We start from the raw sequence: 25,885 nt of genomic DNA on the forward strand, positions 1-25,885 counted from the left end.
CCCCTGTGTCATCCTAATTTAGTTCACAGTTATGGCACATTTTAGGTTTTCGGCTAATTGTGTTTTGTGGGCTTTGCAGTGATCCAATTACTCCCATTTATGAATCAAGCTACAAATTTCATTAAGCTGTCTCAATTTTTACTCAAGTTACAGTTTGCACTGACGGACGGACGGACAGGCAGTCTCCCGGATTTTAACTTGTCTCGTTTTCCTAAGCATTTATGTAACGCTATATACATGTATATCGATTATTTTTATGCCATGCGTACAATAAAGCTATTATACTCTGTAGCAACAGATTGTAAACATCTAATATGTCTCTGCTTTTCTAGTTTGAATATGTAAGGTTTAAAAATAATTGCAAAATTTATACCCTTAAGCATCATGTATCAATAAGTTAGAAAGAGATTTGACTGTGAGTTAATAGCTCCGATCTCAAGATCTAATGTAAAGTGAAGCTGAATCAATAAACTAATCCGAAGCTCTGCAATTTTGATCCAGTCTAATTATTTACTTATAAAGCCAAATATTGATGGAAAGATTTGTACATTTACTTCACACTGCCTTAGGCGTTAAAGTGGTCTAAGGCTTCTTAATGATACGGAACTAATATGAGACCTAGAAAATGAAAGGTCAACACGTCCGAAATTGAGATCAACCTTTTCATTACACCTTTCAAGCGTACAGTAATTAAATTCTAAGTCACTTACTTAAATTGAATGAAGTTGTAAAGACTCGATATACAGTTAATTAATTCTAGCCACTTTTGCTTATAAAATAGGATAAGAAAGTCTCAAATTAGAGGCAGTAGAAGAATGGCAGTCTGATAATAACAATCTCCTTGATCCATCTTTGAAGAAGCTTACGACCAATCGCAACCACATTGGAGTTTTCAATAAAAGATTTTACGGTCGAGAATTTCGTGGCACAGTTCATGTGTAAACTGTTATGGCGTAACCTCAAATGTGAAGTTTAGTATACCACACAAAAATTACAAGATATAATTGATGCATTAAGATAATTAATGCTACGGGCACTAACGGCATTTGAAACCAATATCCTCTTAAAATGCAAATCGGAGAAATTTGCTGCTACAAATATGCAACGTGCAACATGCAGCATTCTTGCAAAAAAATTTTCAACTATCATTACATCATCACTCAAATATTTTTGCAAAAAAAACAACAAATTGTGACAAAAATTTGTGAGAATGCACAAAGTATACCTATGTGTGTCTGTTGGTGTATCGGTTGTCAAAGGCATGCAACAGCAGCATAACAATATTTTGATACTTTTGTTAAGAGGTAAATTGCTATTGTAATATGAGCGCATGACACACACACACAAATGCGGGTATAAGCGAAATTGCACTAGTCTGACAACAAAAACAATAATAAGGCAAACGTTGTATGCTGACTGCATTGGATGCAACAATGCCAGGGTTTACAAAATGAAAATAACTCGAGGCCACATTGTCGACAGAAATACTTTCTATTTGCCAATAGATGCATGTGTATGTGTGTGAGTGCCCACCATTGGAATTGAAATGTCCATCGATGAAGCACTACACTTTGCATATACGTGCGACTGTTCGTATGTATGTGTGTTTTGGATAGAATCATGCGGCTCTTGCATATATGTCTGTGCGTGTATTTGTAAGTGTCAACACAATTCACACTATTATGACGTCAAACCAACCGCAACAATCGTAATCCAAAATTCATCATAATATTCCAATTGTGAGAAGTGAAAATTGCTCGACGCACACTCAACTTTCCCCGCTTTTAGAGTGCATAAACGGAGTGTAAACATTGTTGCAACTTTTTTTTTTTTTTTTGTATTGCTTGTGTGAAGCAAGTGGCTGCAATTCGAGAGGAAAAAACTTATGCGAAATGGAAGAATTTTTTCTCACATCACCCGTAAGTGATGGCACACAGCAAAGAATTCACTAAGATAAATTGTAAAATTCCATACAACCTAAGTTGTGATCTCTGTTAACGCTAACGACTTTACATATCATTGACGACCCTTACAATGAAAACGAGAATATACGTAATGTTCTTACTTATAATCGTCATTGACCTATCCACCTCTTGATGGTAAGAGTCTGCCAAAATAATGATCGCCAATATTTCGATATAGATCACTTAACAATTCGAATGCTCACAATTATAGAATAATTTTGTCAAGATTTTGCAAGTCCGTAATATTACCCTCATACAATTTTACCTCCTACAGATCTTACCGACATCTCCATCAAAGCATCAAAAAACATAGTAGCTCTATATTCCTTACAGAGTTAAACAGGAACATATACTTATACAGTATATATAAGCTAAGTATATGTACTATATATGTATATATATGGTTTTTTTTTTGTTTTTGGTATATATTTTTACCGCTATATACATAACTACATCACTAGTGATTGCTTGAGTATTTAGTTCTCTTTCTAACGTCGGTGGAATTTTATGAGAAGTTTCCAAAGTATATTCACAGATTCTATATTGTGTTCCGCGACAAAATCTTCATTAGAATCGAAATTTATAAAATTTTTGATTTTTTCGGGTAAGGTATACACTGCTCTTATCGACATTAATCGTAATCGGTTATACATATTTTGTACAATCTCCAAATACTTAAGTGACTCTTTTGTGTGGAGAGCATACTACATCAAAAATCGTTTAGAATCTCTGAGCGAGGAGAATAGAACATACATCTAGTGTGAACGAAATAGACTGGCATAATCATATATCGACTCAAACGTCAGTATTTTTGTCTGAAGTTGCATAAAACAAGAAAAAACGATATAATTTCCCTTACATATACAAAATATTGTTATAGTAACTTAAGCTGAACAATATCTTCTTTTTTTGAACAAGAATTCGTGCAACATTTGGTGGCTTCAAGTAAAAAAATGTCTTTTTCAAACACTTGACTCTGATTGTTCTCTTGTATGGCAACTATATGCTATATTGAAAACTTGTTCAAAGATTGCATCATTGTTTTAGGCAATCATGCATACCATATTGCGTGAAGATATTTCGTATGACAGTTATAGGCTATATTCTTCTTGATTACAAGAAGAGGTTGCAAAATTCCAGATACCTCAGATATTGACCTCAGATATTGAGAGACTAGCTTTTATACAAAGAGACAGACGGGCAGAAAGACAAACATGGCTAAATCGACTCAGCTTGTCAGGGTGGTGGAGGCGTTACAAAAATTACTGCAAACTTAAAATACCCTGATCAAGATGTAAAAATATCATCATGGTTCATGAATTGGGGAATCGGGTTCACCATCTCCTAGTGTTATACTTTCACTGCTATTCAGCAGGCTGGAGAAAAATTCCCTCCATATTGTCATTATACTCTAGTCATCAGTCACTAGATCACCTCTGGGGGTTCACGCATTTCGGCCTCTACTTTGTCTGCAAATGCGTCTCGCTTCCCACCTTGGCGTTAAAGTTGTCAAGCACGATTTCGACATCGAGGCGGGGGCAATTCTCATAGATGCGCTCAATGCGCTCATAAAAGACAACTTTGGTCACGCAAATCACCTATATGCTGAAGAACCTCGTTTTTATACGGATTTTGGCTCGACATTTCACCGAATTTGTGTTCGTTCTTATGGCCTATAGCAAAGGCCTACTCAGTCCTTGTACCGTCCCTCGCAGCTAGACAGCGGCACCTTCCCTATTAATGGTCCGGACATTCCAGATGTAGACCCTTAAATCATAATCCTTAATGCGTTTACAGTAGTCGTCATTAAAAGGGGGGTCTCTCCTCGATGGCTGTTTTCTTCTTTGCATTTGGGGTGTTTATTACGTAGCGGGTCCCAAACCCAGCGCACAACTCTGGGAGAGATATTCTGCCTTCTCGCTTTAGCTCGCCTTCAAACGGATGTTTTTTGGCTACCTAGAGAATACTTGACCTAAGACCGGAAATCTTGAGTTACTTGACTCTAGACGTCAGAAATAACTTCAAATCAAAACAAATCATCATCATTGGTAATAAAGTGTTATTTTCCATACTTTTTTGGCTTTCCTTGAGTTAAGCTTTAGAGATTTTACCAACGCCAACGGAACTATTAAAAAATTGTTATTTTAGCTAAAAACAACCCCTTCTCGAACCCATCTCGAATAAAATTTCTTTAATACTCCTTTTATGGCTGATTTTTTTTTTCTGGTACACGATCTGATTTTCATATCATTGCAAGCGATTTTTAATTTAGCTTGCATTAGGACCTTCGTTTAAGAATTATCACAATGAATTGTGCTTTAACAGAAAGGTCAAGGTTAAGGAAAAGTAACGAGCAAAGGAAATCGGTTATGTATGTATAAAGAAAGAAAAACATTTATGTTGAAAACCATGAAATGTACAAAAGCGAATTATTCTCATGCACAATAATTGTCTAATGCTCTATGTACGTTTTTATTTCGAACCCGTTTTTGTGTTAAAAAAAAATAATTCATTTGAAAAAGCTTGTCAAATTTTCAGTTTTATTTTGCCATCAAAGCAACGAATTAGTTCAAAAAAGTTGGCAGTAGTTCAGTTTTTGTGTTACATATATAAGGTTTTTGGAATTTTCAGAGAGCAATTGAATTCACAAACAAAAAGCCAAGCTTACAATGTAATATATCTAACTCTCCTGAATAAAAACTATTCGCACTTTTACGTTTTCCCATTTTTTTACGAAAAGCTTTTTTGAATTTTAAACGATTCCAAGCTATCAAAATACATATCTCTCGCAGCATATGGTTATATAAAAGATTATGCTGCATACATCACACTATATGATTTTGCCACCCTTTCTACCCGCTCGTCCTCATTTTTACTTAAAAGCTGCAAATTTTCAAAGGGAATTTATCCGACGTAGGAAAAGCCACAGCAAATGCAACAATTCGAAATAGCAATAATGTATTGCTAAAGGATTTGGTATAGTTTCCTCCATTGTTGTGCATACTTGAATGACTCGCAGACCGACTCAGTGCCTGGTTGACTGACTAACGTTATGACGAACTTATCAAACTTATACATATATTTTTGCACGCACTTCATAGCTTCTCTGCATATTTATATCTATATGTGTGTGTATGATTGTAGGGCTATGCATTTATGACTTTCTAGTATGCTGCGTATTTGCCTTTTCAAAACATTTTTCAATTTCACACAACAATGCCAATAAAAGGAACGAAAGCCAAGCGCTTAAACTATCAGAGAGCGGGCAGCGTGAGAGAGAACGAGCGAAAGTGTGTAGAGTCATCCAATAAAGGAAAATGTTATGAATGCAATGCAATTGCATTTGCAAAACTCATTGTTAGTGACACGTAAAAATTCCATCGACATTTTCAATTTCACTGTCAATCGCCTCGGCATCAGCATCATCGTCATCACCACCACCAAAGGCATCAACGCCAAATCATGCAAACAGCCATCGTTTCTGTGAGCCAAAGTGAAAAATGTAAAGTGCAGCAGATTCAAGCCATTGAAGCAAAATGTATACTGAAATGCATTATTTATTATATAATAGTTCTTATTCATATATTATATTGCATATGTATGTGTATGAAAGATATTTTTTGAATTCTGCCAAATTTTAGAAGAAAATCCGTGTCCTCCTGATATCATTTAGACGAAAAAAATCGATTATTTTCAATAATGCATCTATACTTATTATCGGGGCTTACATTAGTTGACATTTATTGAAGTCACTGTTTTCGTATATAAATTTTAGACGGTCTTTTTTTCAAAACTATTTTTTCAAATCCCGTGACAGTGATTCATTTCAAAACTACTTAACGATTCATTTAAAATTTTTTCAACATTTTTGACATATAAAATACCTTTCCCTATCATTTAGTAATTTTGTTTTTTACAATCAGGTTATTTTCCACCTACAAAATGGCGGAACTTTTTAGTGGAAATAGCAGTTTTCACTTTAAATGGTCGGAAAAAAATTTTTAATTAAAAATAAATAAGGAAGGACTAAGTTCGGGTGTCACCGAACATTTTATACTCTCGCATGATAAAGTGATAATCGAGATTTCATTATCCGTCATTTACATATTGTTTTATTTTGCTGTAAAATTAATTAGATTATATCAATTTGTGTACTTTGTGTATGGAATTGTATTTTCATTTATTTTAATTGTATTGAAAAGTTATAGTCCGATCACGACAATTTTTCCACAAGGKATACCTCAGCTCAAATACCGTATTTGTGTAAAGTTTTATTCCGTTATCATCATTGGTCCCTAATATATATATTATACAGAGAAGGTATCAGTTGGAATTCAAAATAGCGTTATATTGCAAGAAGGCGTGGTTGTGAACCGATTTCACCCATATTTCGTACATGTCATGAAAATATTATATACCGAATKTCACTGAAATCGGTCGAGTASTTCCTGAGATATGGTTTTTGGTCCATAAGTGGACGACGCCACGCCCRTTTTCAATTTTTAGAAAAAGCCTGGGTGCAGCTTCCTTCTGACATTTCTTTCGTAAAATTTAGTGTTTCTGACGTTTTTTGTTAGTCGGTTAACGCACTTTTAGTGATTTTCAACATAACCTTTGTATGGGAGGTGGGCGTGGTTATTATCCGATTTCTTCCATTTTTGAACTGTATATGGAAATGTCTAAAAGAAACGACCTTATAGAGTTTGGTTGACATAGCGGTAGTAGTTTCCAAGATATGTACAAAAAACTTAGCAGGGGGCGGGGCCACGCTCACTTTTCCAAAACAATTACGTCCGAATATGCCCCTCCCTAATGCGATCCTTTGTGCCAAATTTCACCTTAATACCTTAATTTATGGCTTAGTTATGACACTTTATAGGTTTTCGGTTTCCGCCATTTTGTGAGTGTGGTAGTAGGCCGATTTTGCCCAGCTTCGAACTTAACCTTCTTATGGAGACAAGAAATACGTGTACCAGGTTTCATCATGATATCGCAATTTTTTACTCAAGTTACGGGCTGCACGGACGGACGGACAGACGGACGGACGGACAAACGGACAGACGAACAGACGGATTTTAACTCTACTCTACACCCTGATCACTTTGGTATATAAAACCCTATATCTGACTCTTTTAGTTTTAGGACTTACAAACAACCGTTATGTGAACAAAACTATAAAACTCTCTTTAGCAACTTTGTTGCTAGAGTATTAAAAAAATTATCAGAGAACAACCATATTATTGTGATTATTATTATCTGACAAATTTTTCTGGGTTTTTTATTTTCCTATAAAATTCAGCCGAGTTATGGTGAATACCGCAAAGCGTTTTTTTTCTTAAGACATCTGGGAGAAGCTCTGCTACCGGTGTATGCTGCAAATATTTTTTCATGAAAAATTTCCCAAGATGGTCAAAGGTATGCTAAATAATGCAATAATAATGCATAAATCCTTATTGAGTTGAAACGCGTCAATACTTCCTTTAGTTCCCATATACCTAGTGCAAAGATTTTCGAACTACCTGGCGACCAAAGTGTGTCTAAGAAAATTTAAAAATTATGTTTTTCTAATGGTGCATATTTTACCTATCCCTAATAACGCCAGATGTAAACTTTCTCAGACCCAATATAACTAACAATCCTTAAGCACCTGAAGGTATTGCTCCGGCTTTGATGTTCAGTTACACTCGAACTTAGCCCTTCCTTACTTGTTTATTAATTGATTGATAAACAGATGTCAAGCTTACACAAAAATATATCCCTAAAGTAATATAATATATAGAATTAAATTTAGGGATAGGTGGCAACGGGAAGATAAAACAATTTTTAAAATTGTGAGGGGGATATAAATATCTTACCAATAGGTAGGCCCTTGTCACGCATACATTTTTTGTATTCTGGAAACAAATAGAAGTCTCTCGGGGGCCAAATCTGGTGAATACAGTGGATGCTCCAACAATTCGACCTTTAATTCATGGATTTTAACCATTGTCAAATTGCTCTTTTGGCACGGTGCATTATCTTGATGATGATAGACCCAAGTCTTATCCATAGTGATTACCTTTTTTACAACGCTCCAAAAGTCGCTGAGAAAGTCGCATTCGAATAAGTTTTCACTTAAAATATGTCTCACACTGCCTGATGAGATGTGTAGAACCTCTACTAAATCTCTCTCTGGTGTTCAAGCGCTTTTTGGACGTCCTTCACATGGATCGTCTTGAAGGCTTGTATGACCACGTTTAAAATGAGCAACTCACTTTCTACTTTTTTAATTATAGGTGAACAATTATTATAAACTTTTAACATTCGTTCGTTAATTTCTTTTGGTGTTACACCCTGTAAAAGTAAGAATTTCATCACTTCACGATATTCAATTTTTGCCCTCGTAAAAAAATACTCTGACAAAGCGATACCAAATGGTTTGAAAACAAAGAATGAATTGACAGAGTGAAATCAAACTTCACATACGTTCATATGAAGAGTATACGAAGAACATAAAAAAATGTGCTAGTAGCAACGCCCTCTCTTATCGAATGACAAAACTTATTGAAGAACAATAAATTATTATATTGTACCTTAAATTGTAATTCTAAGTAGTACCACTTCGTAAATTGTAGCCATTTCGATAAATTAAATATTTCAAATAAGCGGAAATTCTACACAAAAATATTTACAATTAAAAGATTTTCTGAATTTCTTCTGCTTCGTAAGCATATATTACTTTATTGAAGAGTGGTTTGCAAACTCAATTTCCTAGAATTAATTTTTGACTGCTCCAAACTATATCCAGCACAAATCTTTCTCAATTGTATTTATTCAATAAAAAAACAGGGTTTCTTCTGTGAGCTGTTTCAACTATTTTCAGTTTTATATCTCGATTGCTTTAACATCACTCATAGAGTCCATTCTTTATTCAAAATTCTCCCTAGTTCCCAAAATTTCATAATTTATATGTATACATTATATACCTAGCAACTGCTCTTTATGTGTACTTGAAATATTCAAACAAACCAAATACAACATTTACAGTTATAGTATCAAATATTATAAATAAATTTTTTTTTATTTTTTGATTTTTTTCTGGTTTTTATTTATTTATTTATTTTTTTGTTTTTCTGTTTTTTTTTCATTTTTTATATTTTTATTACAAATATCCTTTATTCAATAGTTTCAAATTGCAAATTGTTTATACTTATCCATTAAAATATTTTGGTAGTCAGAAGGAACGGTATGGTTCCAAAGAAGATGTCCATACTTTGTTTATTTATCCACACTTTCACTCCTATTACGGGATGCTTTACCCTTTCTCGGTGAAACTGAACGGGATCGAGAGATGGAACGGTCGCGTGAATGATCGCGTGATCCACGAGATGGTGAGCGTGAATCACGTCGTGAGCGCGATGACCGGTGCGATCTGGAACGAGAACGATCACGCTTACGAGAGTTACCACGTGACTTAGATACTGAGCGCGATTTGGAACGATCACGTCTACGAGAGTCACCGCGTGATTTAGATGGTGAGCGCGATACGGAACGATCACGAGAGCTACCTCGAGATTTGGATGGTGAGTGCGACTCATGTTTGGAACGCGAATGTCGAGGTGACTTAGAGCGTTCCCGTGAAGCATCTTTGCGTGAACGCTTGGGAGAGCGCGAGCGTGAACGCGATTTGCTGAGCTCACGAGATTTCTTTGTACGCGAACGTGAACGCGATTTTACTGGTGACTTCGATTTTGAACGTGATTTCGAACGACTACGTGAACGTGTAGATTTCGAGCGTGAACGACGACGTGAAACAGAGCGTGAATGTGAACGCGACCGACCACGACCGCCTCCACCTCGACCGCCGCAATGATCTTCAATTAAACGTATACGACGACCATTTAGGTCAGTATCATCCAACTTTTCTATGGCGCGCCGCATATCCGATGATGAGGCAAACTCTACAACACCTTCATTACGTCGTTTTTTGTGTGCATCACAATAGGTCACTTCGCCGGCTGTCCGCACATAATCCTTCAGATCTTGCCAGCTCACGCTACTAGATAAGTTTTCCACAATCAAACGATATTCGGTGCGTTGTGGTGGACCAAAGCGTGTATTCCTACCTCTTTCGTTGTAACGTCCACCGCGTCGGCCGCCATCATAACGATCGCGATTACTACCACGTGCTGTACTTTTCGCCGGTTCCACTGCGATTCTGCGGCCCATTAACTCTTTGCCATTCAACTCATAAACGGCATCATCAGCATCACGTGAGTCCTCGAACTCAACAAAGCCATAACCATTCTTTAGCAAAATATCCCTTGTTCGACCGAAACCTTTGAAGAATCGTTCTAAATCTTTTTCCCGTACTCCAAACGGCAATCCACCGACGTAAACTCTGGAGCTGCTCATATTTATGCTGCCTTCCTATATTTTTCTAACTTTCTGTCTGTTTATGTTAACGCCACTTTGGTTGCTGACTGACTACAGATTTTCTGGGCAGAGTTCTCACTATTTAAGCAAAATGTTGCATTGATGATAACGTGTGACCTTCAGCTCTTTTTAAGTACCTTTTTCAGTAAAAATTCAGGTAAAAGCAACTGTATCCTTTCGAGCACATTATTTCTTTTGTCTCCAAATACCTCTTTGGCTACCTTTTGTAGTACCTTGAAAACAATATAAGCGGAATATCTTAATAGCGTTCAAGTTTCTTTGTAGACTCGGTTAATTTTCACATTGTGTAACTATTTATAATATTATATCGATTCCAAAGTGAAATTGCACTTTTTTTCTAAGAATTGTATGTGGACCATCCCACAAACAGAAATCAGTAAAGATATTTGCAACTCACTCAAATTTTTACTCTATATTTTGATTTTTCCATTTTTGGTCTGAACAACACAAAAATACAATTTTTCAATATTTTATTTGGTAAATTCTATTCACATATTTTTTGCAAAACATTGACACGGTGCTTGTCTAATTCTCAGAATTAAGAGTTAATTATCTCGCTCGCACTTATTCGTAGTAGAGAACCCTCCTACATTGGTTCAGGTTATTCGGGAACGCTAAGGGTTGCAAAAGGCTTTTATATGTTATTTCTTTAATTATTTTTCTATTGTCCTCTGCCATTGTAACTTAAACATCTAACTTTTGAGAATATGACACAACCACTTACTGAATTATAATGAAAAGTAAAATGATTTAATCTTCCAAATTGACTAAAGTGAAAACACAGAAAATAATTTCAAGGCGAATTCAAAAGAAAAATAATTAGAAAAGATCTAATTCATTTGTTTCTGAGTTTGATTTTGGTTCTTGAACAACGTTTTAAGTCTTAACAAGTGTGTTTATGCCAAAGCTATGAATTTGTTTGAGAAATTTAATTAGATATCTTTAATGAAGGTAATTTTACAACACGTTGGCAAAACAGAGGAAACCTGTAAAAGTTTTTAAACTTAATCTCATCACAGCATCCATCGAACATTTATTATCTTATAAAGCTTGTAGTATCCATTTTCGTTAAGAAACGTCAAAACAGAAATCAAAGGGAAAGAAATAAAAAGGTAAACTCGGCCAAACATCTTGGACAAGCATCTAAACAGTAATTGAGTAAATAATTCCCTATATATATACAAGGAGCTTTCCAAAGTAAACGGAACTTAAAAAAACTAGAACAAATGGTTTTTTCGGCAAAATCAATTTATTTTATTCAAAATAGTCTCCAAAAGTATGTCGAACGAGTGTTTTAGCTCGTTGGCGGGTACAGCCGCCAGTATGCCGGTGCAAGCCATATCAGGTGAATGCGGGGAGTGGTAATGGTTAAAATGTAGTTTTTGGTCAAATAATCGGCCACAAGCCAATTTGTGCTTTCGTAAGCCTAAATGTTCAACGATGATTTCGGCTGATTTTTGATGAATTCACGCACACTTTCAATGGAGTTTCCGGTGATCGCTGATTTTGATTGGCCCACATGTTGATCGTCATTTGTGTCCTCACGACCACTTTGAAAGCGTTTTTACAAAATTCATATACAAAAAAATACTATGCAAAGTAATTGATTATTTTAATTCTTAAGTGGATATAATCTATTAAAATATACAGAACTTTGATATTTCTTGATTGATGATTCAAAAACTCGCATACCACTTACATTAGATATCGATCGAATTTTTGGTGCTACTTTGAGCGACCCATCTGAAACTTTTGCTTACCTGTATTTTTTTCTTGAGCTAAAAAACCATTTCGTAAACTTTACAACATTTGCATCGCTGTCTCATGTCATTCCATTAGTAATCTGCTCATTCTCATCATCATATCTCAGACCTGCAGACCAGACCATTGGAAAATTGTAAAAAATCAAACTAAACATAAATATTATAAATTCACCCTATCTTGCATAATGTCCGAAACTGTATTAATCAATCTAATGGATTAAAATTTGATAAAAGTCAATAGTTTTGTTCCTAAAACGAAAAGTGACTACTCAACTGGGAAAGTACTGAGCTGTTAAAGGAAACTGTTTTTGTTTTGGATGCGTTCAAGATAAAATATTGCGAATAAACTAAACTGGATAAATTGAGCGGGGTAGCAGAGTATAACTGCTATCATTCAATATTGCGGTAAGTAAAACTATGCAATGAGTTTTCAACGAACATGAAAAAAGCGGGATTAGATACGGGATTGGTGGATAGCTTAGAAGCAATGAGTTGTTATCTTAAGATACTGTGTCGAAATAATAATTAGTCACAGAAACTGGCAAATGTTGAGTCATTCTTGTAAAAGCTTCGAAAAAACTTCAAATCTTCAGATAGACTTTATATAAAAAGAATATTTGGCATGTGACAACAAGTCAAAACAATCAGTAAAATATCAAAAACAAATTTCAAATCACGAGATAGTCATTAAGCGGCAATAGTGCAGTCCATTAAGTAAGATATGAAGTCAAGCTTTTATGAATTGTGTATAGGACAAACAACTGCTATACATTGCATAAGCATACTTAATTACCATAGTGGTAGCATAAAAATACCAATATATAGTGAAATACATTATGCGATTTTGGTAAACTATAGATTATATAAACGCGATAACATTATTGTGGCTTTTACATATATGTATGTACATAAACTAGGAAAGAAAAGAAATAATATTAAATTACAAATCAAAAGTGATATTTATTTCGCTCTTTGCCCAAGTTTATGAGGTGAAAAGAATATAGTATAACTTTAGCAGTTTATCGTTGACTGACACAGCTTTATCACTAAAGCGGCTATTACAAATTTTAAAAGCCACTGCCATATGAAATCACCCACGTATGTAGAGATATAAAAAATTCAATAAAGTCATAGTCAGTTTTGTAAACTTTTAATATATCAGCGTCTAGTTCTAGCGTTCGGAAGGTCATATGTATGCATATTTTATATGATACAACATAAATTGCAAGTAGTAAAATAAATCGCTGAACTTTATCTCTGTGGCCAACAAAGCAGAAATTATTTGTGTAACTAAGACGCAAGCCATAACCATTATAATATATAGATAAACTTTTGCGTTTTACAGCAACCAACACACTAGGATGCACATAAAATTTATCTAACTTTAGGAGCGACAAATTGCAGATTACCCATTGATTTCTCAAACGTGTAAGGCCGCCCCAAACGCCGAACCGCGCCATTTGCATGCCAAGAATTTTAATAAAAGCGCCAACAAATGGCGAAAGTCACATGTGTATGCATGTATGTTGGCAGCTAATAAACGATGGTTAACCAGACACATATGTACATATATTTAATGGTATGTATTCAAGTGTATAAATTCACAGTTATATAACTAGAATACCGCAAGTATAATATTGCTGTCATAAGCGCACAAGTTTTCCATCTTTCATTTTTCCGCATACATATTGATTTCACAAACACACACAAACTTATAAATACAGTGTTTCCCTTCCTGTGTGGACCTTTACATACTAATGGCACCGCAAAATCCATTTAACCCCCGACCGCTTGAGAGCTTCAAACGTCAACAATTCGCATAGCAGCTGGCAAAGCGCTACGCCATCAGCAGAGTTTTAGTTTGGAGCTGTTAAAAAAGTAACGAAAACAACAATAACAACACAGTGCAGACACAATCATTTCGTTTGCTCAGCACATCGCACCCCCTCCCCATCAACTAAGACGTAATGTCGACGCAGTGAAGTCCAGTGGATTTAACTGCCTTTCGATTGCTTGTCCTTTCGCTCCATTCAGTTGCCATAAATTTACTCATTCCTGGAGTTTTATATACAGGGCGGTTCACTTTTATAGTTTCGAAATTATTTTGATAGTTCTTAGCTCCGGAGCGGATCCGTGAGATCTATGACACAGTTGAAAAGCCTTTTACCGAAATGAATTCATGAGTTGTTGGCATAACATAACATAACATAACATAAAAGAATTAAATCGATGCTTCAAGATGGTTCGTGAGGTCTTCGCAGTTAATCAGTTATCGATCTGAGTTCTTGAGTTGTTGGCTAAATCACTGTAAATAAAGCAAGAAAGTTAAACTGAAGCTCCCGAGAGCATTTCTGTCATATGCGATATCTCTCTTATCGACAACTGAGGTAATAGCATAATATTCATAGCACACTAAGTCAAAAGAATGTTAAATCGAGGCTTTGAGTGACTCGCTTAAGATATTAGCGCTAAGATGAATTTTTGCGTAGTCTGACTGGTCACTGTCCAAACAAAATATAATTTACAACAAGTAAGGAAGGGCTAAGTTCGGGTGTCACCGAACATTTTATACTCTCGCATGATAAAGTGATAACAGAGATTTCAGGCGTGGTTGTGAACCGATTTCACCCATATTTGGTACATGTCATCAGGGTGTTAAGTAAATATTATATACCGAATTTCATTGAAATCGGTTGAGTACTTCCTTAGATATGGTTTTTGGTCCATAAGTGGGCGACGCCACGCCCATTTTCAATTTAAAAAAAGCCTGGATGCAGGTTCCTTCTGCCAAAAAGAAACGACTATACAGTTTGGTTGATATAGTTGTAGTAGTTTTCGAGATATTTACAAAAAAGTTAGTAGGGGGCGGAGCCACTCCTACTTTTCCAAAATAATGACGTCCAAATATGCCCCTCCCTAATGCGATCCTTTGTGCCAAATTTCATTTTAACATCTTTATTTATGGCTTAGTTATGACACTTTATAGGTTTTCGGTTTCCGCCATTTTGTGGGCGTGGCAGTCGTCCGATTTTGCCCATCTTCGAACTTAACCTTCTTGTGGAGAGAAGAAATACGTGTACCAAGTTTCATCATGATATCTCAATTTTTACTCAAGTTACAGCTTGCACGGACGGACAGACAGACAGACATCCGGATATCAACTCTACTCATCACCCTGATCACTTTGGTATATATAACCCTATATCTGACTCTTTTAGTTTTAGGACTTACAAACAACCGTTATGTGAACAAAACTATAATACTCTCTTTAGCAACTTTGTTGCGAGAGTATAAAAACTAAACGTTTTTGAACCACCCGTTACACGCATATATGTACATGGAGCGCTAAACGTGTGTTTGTTATTGTTGGGCGTTGCGACAAGCGTTATAAATGGCACTCGGCGTGCAAAGGTGACAAAGGATATCGCAATTTTATGAGTAATCCTGACACTTTTATATCCCAACGCAAACATATGCGGCACGTATGTATCCGTATATACACAAGTGCGTGTGTGTTTGGGTGCGCGTGTATTTTCTTAGGGAGGCAGGCAGGCTGGCGCAGTAAAGTAATAAAATTACACATATAGATTTTGCATTGTTGTGGGCAGATAATGTGTTGCGTGTTACACGGGGTAGTTGCCACATGCCACACAAGCACATACATACATCATATGCATACTTAAGCGACTCAGCCGCTGGTAGTTACAAAAAGCAAGCAGCTGAGGTACATACCAACAACCAGCGAGTACGGCGCGCGGACAGGCGTTCAGCAGCCGGAACGATTGCCGCCAACAAACGCTATACCGGAAGCGTTGCTAAATGGATTGCATGCATTGTTGTTATTGTTATGGTGTTCCGTTATTATTGTTATTGTTACTGTTTGTTATTGTTATTACAGTGTCTCGTCGTCGTACACGCCTCTTACTCTGCCAACACCGGTATGCAGTGCACAGAACTTTTGGCCGCATTCAAGTCCAGGTCGATAACTTCAACATCAATTCGCCGCATACCCACACATATGTACATGAGCTCTACACTGACAGCACTAACACTGTCCTTTACATTTGCATTGCCGCTGGCGAGATGAAAATTTCAAGCAAACAATCCTCCGTTGATAGCACCGCAGAGCGTTGCAGTTGTTTACGAACCTGCCACACCCACACAACACCACTGACACACGCTAGTATAAATTCACACCGCCACTGATGCGCTTATTCGTCTGGAACTTTTTCATTATTAATTTCCATAACTCATATCTATCAGTGCTCTCCGCTTTATGCTGCCCATCCATACTTTACGGTTGCTTAGCTCACTCCAAGTATTTCTCCCACGTCAACTTCAATATTTTATCAGCATTCTGGGGTTCAATAACAATGAAATGCAGGTTTGCGTTCCTTCTTAGAGAAGGGAGGTGAAATCGCTTTGCATTTATTTTGCTGTACATTCAACGCGTCCATATTATAGTCATCAAAAAGCAGCTGAAACCCGTCGGTCATAACGCGCATCAGCCATACCATCCATTATCTGAATCATCATAATCATGACAAGTGGTGGTTTCAGTGACACAACGCAAGAATTCACACAATCAACGAGAAAGTGGGAAAATTCATCCGCATAGACTGTCAACTCATTTAGCTAGGGATAAATACTATTTTAGTAATGCTTGATCAATACCTTTTCGGTAATGATGACGAAGAGAAGCTCATATATCTATACATTTATTAGTTCGACATATCAGCTGGGTTCGAACACGATATCCGACCAATATCCAAAACCATTACCTTTATATTACAGCTTTCAAGTTTGGGAAGCTTTTAATAATTCACAAATATTTAAAACGTTTCTTAATTGACCAAAATCAGTTCCATTTAAAATTTCTATTGCCGAAACGTTCTGAATATTCTAAAAGGCCTTCGGTGACAATTGTTTGTCGCGAGCAAGTTTTTTATTTGACTCAAATTATTCAAAGAGTGTCGAGAAGACGTTGACGACGAACCACGTCCAGAACGGCCGTCATCATCAACTAATGATGAAAGCGTCAATAAAGTAACAGAATTGGTCAGAGATCTTACTGACATCGTTGGAATATCGGAAGAAGTCAAAACCATAATGGAAGATCATTTGGGCATAAGAAAATTTGAATCACGATTGGTTCGAAAATCACTAATTCTTTGCCAAAACCAGCGTCCCGTTAACATCTGTGAAACAATGCCTACCGAATAATAGTATGTAATGAAAAGTATTATTACTATTACAATTACGTATTATTACTCCTTACTACCGGCAACAGACGATCAATCGGTCGAATATCGTGGCAAAAGTGAGAAAAGGCGAAAAAATACGTCAAAGCAGATCAAAAATCAAGGCTATGTTGACAGTTTTCTTCAATTATCGAGGTGTGGTGCACTCCGAATTAATTCGTGTTGTGCGTCCTTTGCGTGAAGCTTTTCATAACAAATAAGGAAGGAATAAGTTCGTGTGCAATCGAGGGAAATACTTTAGGGTTTAAAATGAATCATATAAAGTAAAGTCAGCCGGATGTTCGAAAATCCCGATATTAGTTAAATATGAGATGGGTCAAATTTTCGCTCGAATTTATCAACTTTACTGTTATGAGTAAAATACGCTCTCTTATATTCATTGGAACAACGTACTTATTGGCCGATACATGCTATAAAAATTCACCCGGAAGTTCGAGAATCTTTATATTAAGTCTATGGGGGCTGAAGGAGGTACTGGTCCGATTCAACCCATTTTTAACATACAGATATACCATTGTAAGAAAAGGAGTATGCTTGGTTACAGTTACATATATCACAAATTGACTGACATTTTCGATCAAAAGTCAAACTAGGGGGTTGAACAATTTTTATTGGACTTAAACACTAAATAGTCCAGTCATTATAGTAGGTTCACCACGGAATTCGAGATACCCAGCTGTAAGTCTGTAAATATTGTATATTGATACCCTAAAAGTTGTCTCAAAACCTACATTTGGTAGGATGTATCCCTTCCGAGATTCTTACTTAATTTAAGCTTAAATGACTGGACTAAAGAAGATTATTCGTGCAAAGTTTTATCACGTTATATTAATTGCTTCTTGATTTGTGTAAAGGAAACTGAACGAATCAAGTGGAATTTAAATATGATATGAGAATGTTAGAAGAATGCTACTCACTAAATTTTGTTGAAATCGGTTGTTTTGGTCTCAAGATATAGCATTTTGTCAAAACGCGACCTCGCTGACTGATTTAGTTATTGATTTATCGCGCTTTTAGTAGTTTTTAACAGTACCGTTATATGGGAAGTAAGCGGGGTTATTTCATCCATTTTCACTCTATCGGTAGAAGCATTTATAAATTTTTACTCAAAAAATTTGGTTGTTATAGCTTAAGTGGTTTAGGAGATATCTATGTATCTTAAACTTGTTAGCGGGCGGGGCCACGCCCATTCTTTCAAAAATGTTTGCCCATGGGTGCCCCTTGCTACTGCGATTCTTTGTCGCAAATTACAACTTTATATCTTAATTAGATGCTTAGTTATGGCCTTTTATATGTTTTCGGTTAATGCCGTTTTGTGGGCGTGGCAGCGGTCTGATTATCCCATCTACGAATTCCTCTATTAAGGAACTCAAATACGAAGTTTCACAGGGATTTCTCAACTTTTACTCAAGTTACAGCTTGCACGAACGAACGGACGTACGGAAAGACAAACAGTCGACCGGATTTCGACTTTTCTCGTCATCCTGATCATTTATACATAACCGTATGTCTATCTGGTTAAGTTTTAGGTGATACGTACAACCGTTAGTTGAACAAAACTATAATACTCTGTAGCAACTGCTTGCAAGAGTATAAAAAGAGGCCGGAATTGTGTGCCGACGTGCGTGCATTGAAGTTATTCCGGAAATAGGCTTTACCAACTGTTTTGACGATTGGAAAAAAATTGGAATAAGTGTATTGGGGCCAAGAGGGATTATTTTGAGGGGGACGGCATAGATTTTGAACAATAAATTAAGGATTTTATAATTACGAGCATAGTCTTACTATATTTTGCTGATAGCAGTAAAAATTTTAAGTCGTTCGCGGATCATATCTTCGCTTTTACAGACCACAGAAGGACCACTGTTTGGGAACCGCTTATCTAAATAATATTATAATTTTAATAATAATAATAGCAAAATAATAGACAAACGCATTGACAAGAGAACTGAAAAAATGATATCGATACAAAAATTTTTAAAAACGACGACGACTGGGGGAGTGGAGCTGAGTAAAAATATGGCAAATTAAATCAAATCAATAACGCATACTAATATCAGACAAAATATTGCACTGTTAAGACTTTCATTGTAAGTATCTCTGAATGCAATGAATGTCGGTTAACTGTGAAGGAAATCCAAGTCCGACGGAAATCAACTCAATGAAATTTATGGGACGGTAAGTTAACAAAATTGATATTTTAAGCTTACCCGCAGTAGTTTTAAGTAACGGTACTCTACCCAGACTTTATTTAGCCAGGAATTGAAATGACAGTACTATACTAACGATCAGCTATAATAAGATCTCTTCTGCTTTAATAAACCGAGAAATACTTGGAAAAATATGTAAGTGAAGGAAGAGTTGACTTCATCCGGATTATGAAATTTTGTAGAAGGTCGATAATATTTAGAAACTGATTGAATTCAGACAAACGAATTCATAAAAAGTAAAGAATAGATAACAGCTTACAAATTCATTGCATCAAATTTTCAAAAGACTGAAACTCTTAAAGTTTTAAAAACAAAAAGTATAACTTTAAGATATGTATATTCATAATGGTTTTCAGAAACTAAATGCTAAATACACGAGTTACATGCAAAAATATTTAATTTTCTCGGTGCACTTTACTTAAGGTTAGAATGTTCGTTAATGCGATATATTTCCTTTATTGTGGGCGAGTATGTGGTAGTTGCACGAGGATGATAAGTGCATTCCGACTAAACACCAAAATAAACAGTTTAGCGAACGATTTTTGCCAAAATTGCCATTAAAGTGGCAAACAAACGGCGGCGCTAAACGAATCCAACACGAGTGCAAATATTAGAAGCCAAGGGTTGTTGATGATGTATGAAGAAGCTTTATGCCGGAGCTGGCGCTGTTGACCCGTGCGCCACCCACTCACCGGTAAAGCGTGCAAATTAATCGATAAGTGATTGCGTGACGAATTCTATATGACTAACGGAATACATTTCTATTCGAGTATATATGCCTGCAAAAAGAATGCGCCTAAATGTTGGAAAGAGAATAAATTATGTGATCTTCGTAAATGTTTATGATATTTCGTTTAAGCATATAGTATGTACTTACGTACCCCAACATCAGGTCCTTCACCTATGCTCAAAGGTGTTGATAATGGTGCTGCTTGTAAGCACCGCAGGCGCTGGTGTACTTTGTGTCATCTGCAATGCCTGCAAAGGTAATATATTTAACAGTTATAGCTTTCTTAGATTTTATGATTTTTTTGCTTTATACCGTTATTTGCATTGCTCATATATCATTTCGTAACGTGTTTGTCATTTAGTATGTCAGTATTTGACAGGCGAGCAGCCGCAACGCATTGGTTGCTTTGAAGATATTGCATGGGAAGTGCGCGTATGTTTGTATTGTATATATGAACTTAAGTATACTTATAAAGAATATTTTATTTATACCATATTTGCGATGATATGCTACATACAGCCAGCAGTTGAGAATCTTCAAAAAATAAAATTTTCCTTAACATATGCTTAACCCTGGTAAGCACAGAAGGTGTTGATAAAATTCCATATAAAACTGAAAGAAATAAATAAAGGAACCGTAAACAATTCCTAATAATTCAAGAAAATTAAACATTTCTAATTGCAGAGATAAGATAAGACCTTAATTACATCGTGGTTTGAGATTTTGCAAAGACGAGCGTAAATATTAAAAAAGCGTTTGCTATCTAGTCAGCCTTTCTCAAGTCAAGAAAATCCTGATCTGAGTTACACTCCTAAATTTCTGCCGTAAGATATAAATCTATGCGCCTAGACTAGGCCTGAGTACAACTTCTCTCTAACACGAGTATATTTTATGAATTAAAATTTTTGGTACCAGGACACAGAGTCAAGTAGTTGAAGCAAAAAATAAATCAGACTATAATTTTTGCCATTAAAGCCATATGATAGATATACAAGATATCTGTTTAAGCTTTTTCATTGGGACGTTTTTACATAGCGGGTCTCAAGCCCAGCGTACAACACTGTGGAGGGGATACTTGGTCTAGAACGGGGAGCTGTGAGCTGTTTGAGCCACATATATGTAAAAGAATAGCTTCTGGCCACTCTCAAGTGAATGGCGATCAGAGAACTTTCATCACATGCGTGAACACATAACTCCATTCTCCTAAGTAATAGCAATATCTGCTTAGAATTGAAAGTCAAAAATCATAAAACTATGTTAGATATAAAGAAGAAGGAGAACTAAGGACTGTACCGAAAAGAAATTGCACACATTCAGTTCGATATTTCTCATAAAGATGATGAGTCTTCTTTTGGTTTTTCTTTCTCCGTAATTTGTAATAGTGGACGAAAAAAGGCCCTAGTAATCCAAATCTTGAAGCAAGGGGATTGGTCTTAATAAATCAAAACAAAATTCTACACAAAATCAAAAGATGGTACTGTCGACCAGTTTGGCGAGAAAATACTCATCTAGCAGGCTATTTGCTCTTGCGGCCTTAAGACCAATCCATTTTCCACGAGGGTTACTATATCGGCCGACTATTATAAGAAGTAGTGTCTAAACCGTCGCCTAATACCATTTTATAAGAAACACATCCTGTCAACATTATTTTGACCTGACACATAGTACACTACGCTCTTTCAACTTTGGATTTGTTGAAGGATAGCAATGTTAATTTTGTTAAAAAGACGAGAACTCTCCAAACGTTCTAGAATTTCGCCCGATAGAGAAGTATTGGGCAATTGTCAAACGGATTATGCAAAAGGTCGACGAATTAAAAAAAAAACTGATTTAAGGTTAGTCGTGCCGTTACAAAAGAAGGTGTGCACAATTTAATGAAGGGAATTAAACGAATAATTCGGCATAAGAGAATATATTTTTTACTTGTTTTAATTAAGAGTGGTTAAAAATTATTCTATTTAGTTACAAGTAAAAGTTAATAAAGCCGGATACGTTACATATAAAATATTATGTACAGTTTATGTTCGGTACAGTGCTTATATAAGAAAACTTCAACGTAAGATGTACTATAAAGCCACAATAGTTAACTCTTTAACATTTCTTGTCTCAGCTGGTCTTTAACGTATGGTCTCAAACCAAAATCAGAAAATGCAAGGGTTAACAGAACCGATGATTTTTATGAAAGATTCACTGTTTTATATGAATTTTTCTACAGGTGTGCTGATGAAAAAGGAAGCTGTATATACACCTTTATGTATGCAAGTGAGTGTGGCCACAAAGCATGCAACCAACTTGCACCCTTCTAAATCCCCACACGATTTCTTCAAGCCGCAACCAAATGTACACTTCACATTCGCTACAGCAGCTTTGACTATTGCTTTGAGAAGAAAGTGCACATCTGTTCGGAATTCCACTTGAACGGTCAGGTCTTGTACATTCACTCAACATTTGAAGGTTCATTCACTTGCTTTGTCTTTTCCTTGCTGTTAAAATGTCTGTGCGGATATGTTTTTGTATTTCTTTCGATATTTCTTCAGTTCGCTTTTCCATTAGTTAATGTCGGCGCTTACTGTCAGACAGTTTGTTTTATTTTACCTCACTTTGAGTTGTGCGTTATTTATATTTTCCTCCAACTCAATTTTTTGTTTTTTGTTTTTTGTTTTTTGTAGATTTCTTTTATTCGTTGTTTTTGCTGTTGTAAAAGTTAGATTTATGTCTGCGTATACTTTCGTTTCATCATGGCAGGCAGTCAGTCACTTGGTCGACGTCCCCGAGAGCATCATATGGCATCAAACGCGAGCTCTCATACATTCTGCTTCTTCCATTCATCCATTCACTCACTCATTCATTTAAACATTATTTGAAATAACATATACAAGAACGGCACGATAAATACTTGCTAAAAATTGGAGTTTCAATATGGCCACACTCCATGAAGCCACGCCCAGGTCCTCCAAAACGACTACCACATAAGAAACCGTGACAAAAAACCACAACAGAAACAAACCATTAAACGAACAATCACACCCAATATCGTATTAAAGGCCCGTGAAATTGGTAAGAAAATAAACATATCAAAAACTGAGCGCGACAGCGTTTTCTCACTCCGACTAAGCACATTTCGCAGCAGTTCTTGGTACTGTTTAATTGCAATCTGTCAAGCGCCGTTTCGTGATCGGCGACTAAATAAACGTACACACCAGAGACCAGAGACCAAAGAACAGCTGAAACAGCGAACTTTTCTAGGCGAGCCATATCCAAATATAGCGAAGATTGTTCTATCATATGAAAAATATGATGGCATTTTACAAATTTGGCACCGTCCGACTAATGTTTGTTTTAAAACATGAAAAAGTCAGTCTTGACGGAAATTGTTTTTTTTTTTTGGTTTTTTTGTAGACCAGGTACATACAAAACGACGCGCACTCGTAAATCAGCCGTATGTCCCCCCACTCCATTTCTTTGTCAATTTTTTTCGCCACCATTATATTGCAGACCATTTTTTAAAACAACCTTCCGCAAAAGTAATTTTTCTTTTTGTCGTTTGCGCTTTTTCTGCATTTCTTTCACCCACCCAAACGATCCTGACTACATGTGTTTCAAGTAAACACCATTCTTTATGCCCTTATTAAAAGCATCTAACGAGTTGTTTCTATTATTTGTTTAGAAAATACCAGCCGAAATATCACCCAAAATAATCGATTATTGCAATAGCATCCCCCTCACTCCGTGCTTACGTTTAGTATTAGTTCTTTCCAGTCTGCTCCTGCAGGATATTATTTTCCGCACTGCCTTTTATTGCGTGTGGCTCACCCTCGTACGCATTTTGGCTGCTTTGACATTTGTATTGTGATCCGGAAGTGTGGAATTTCCCATTCACTGCAGACGTTACTTCAGCGAAATCTTTTTATTTGTGAATTTTTCATAAATATGCCTTTAAAGTTATACGTCAATAAATTAAGGATACAAGTTGAAAGGGAATAGAAGGATTCTTGTAAGTCATGAGGAACATAATAAATCGTTTATGGGTCGTGAAGCTGTAAGATATGTCAGCAAAAATAATTACTTGTTTTTATTTTGAAAAAAAAAGTAAACAAACGGAAATTGAAAGTATAAAACTCTCGCAAGCGTGAATAACAAAAAAATCAAGGTGGATGAAAGTTATTTAAACCCACTGCCATCATCAATCTTTGAAGAACTCGTAAACAGTATGAATAATTAAGGCGTATAGCAGCATGAGTCTTCTTTGACATACAGCTTTCGATAGAGTTTCGGATTAACAAGTCTTCTTTCCCATATATTTTTACCTACAATACATTATTATAATGAATGACCCGATTTTTCTCAATTCATACCTTTTCCCTAAACGTGATTGTTTTGTATGAATTACATCCCTATCTCCTTTTATAGTATACAGTTTTCAACGAGTAAAAAGACATTGGAAACTCTAATTGCAGTTTGGCGACTTCATCACAGATGAACGGGATATAGGCACCATAGTTGTAGTATATTTGTTAGCGGAACCTTCAATGCCTCAAAATAATAAAGACCTGGCCATTATGGTCCTTCTTCTTCGTTATTTGCCAATTCTTATACGAAAATTGGTGATCATATAACATCGCAGCATATTTCTCTCTATCTCTTACTACATCTATGAGGTAGCCAACGTTCTGAATTCCTGTACATTTACAATGTCGAATGTTTCGAAGCGACGAAAGTTGTGTACCGCCAATACCCCGTTTTCCTTCAAATTTTCCTTGGGTAATTATTGTAGTAGCTCATACTGAGGGTGCCTCAAAATATGACCTAGGTAAGCTGCTTTTCTTTGTTTTATAGTTTTTACCAAATCTCTATTGCGGTTCATTCTTCTCGAAACTTCACTGTTTGTAACTTTAAAAAAAACTCGAAAGGCTCTAGCTTGTTGATATCTATGATTTTTAGAGTCCACGTTTCCATGGCATATAGAAGCACTGACCAAACATAGCATTTTAAAACCCGTATTTTGGTTATATTATTGCGGTCTTCTTCTTCTTGATTGGCGTAGACACCGCTTACGCGATTATAGCCGACTTAACAACAGCGCGCCAGTCGTTTCTTCTTTTCGCTACGTGGCGCCAATTAGATATTCCAGGTGAAGCCAGGTCCTTCTCCACTTGGTCCTTCCAAAGGAGTGGAGGTCTTCCTCTTCCTGTGCTTCCCCCGGCGGGTACAGCGTCGAATACTTTCAGAGCTTGAGTGTTTTCGTCCATCCGGACAACATGACCTAGCCAGTGTAGCCGCTGTCTTTTAATTCGCTGAACTATGTCAATGTCGTCGTATATCTCGTACAGCTTATCGTTCCATCGAATACGATATTCGCCGTGGCCAACGCACAGAGGACCATAAATCTTTCGCAGAACTTTTCTCTCGAAATCTCGCAACGTCGACTCATCTGTTGTTGACATCGTCCAAGCCTCTGCACCATATACCAGGACGGGAATTATGAGTGACTTATAGAGTTTGGTTTTTGTTTGTCGAGAGA

The 25,885-nt window shown here is 36.2% G+C and overlaps 1 protein-coding gene across 1 annotated transcript; it reads right to left on the reverse strand.

The window, feature by feature from the left end:
• Positions 1-9,122: 9,122 nt before the first annotated feature.
• On the reverse strand, positions 9,123-10,419 carry LOC108970122 (serine-arginine protein 55-like). Its single transcript, XM_018935274.1, has one exon. The coding sequence runs from the start codon at positions 10,356-10,358 to the stop codon at positions 9,222-9,224; it is 1,137 nt and encodes a 378-aa protein (XP_018790819.1). The 5' UTR covers positions 10,359-10,419; the 3' UTR covers positions 9,123-9,221.
• Between the last annotated feature and the right edge of the window lie 15,466 nt (positions 10,420-25,885).

The sequence above is a fragment of the Bactrocera latifrons genome, unplaced genomic scaffold (assembly GCF_001853355.1).
Source record: "Bactrocera latifrons isolate USDA-ARS-PBARC rearing strain unplaced genomic scaffold, ASM185335v1 scaffold_283, whole genome shotgun sequence".
Lineage (NCBI taxonomy): Eukaryota > Metazoa > Arthropoda > Insecta > Diptera > Tephritidae > Bactrocera > Bactrocera latifrons.

Bases quoted from the DNA above. Each gene is read 5' to 3' on its own strand.
- LOC108970122 (XM_018935274.1), bottom strand. From the start codon at position 10,358: ATGAGCAGCTCCAGAGTTTACGTCGGTGGATTGCCGTTTGGAGTACGG.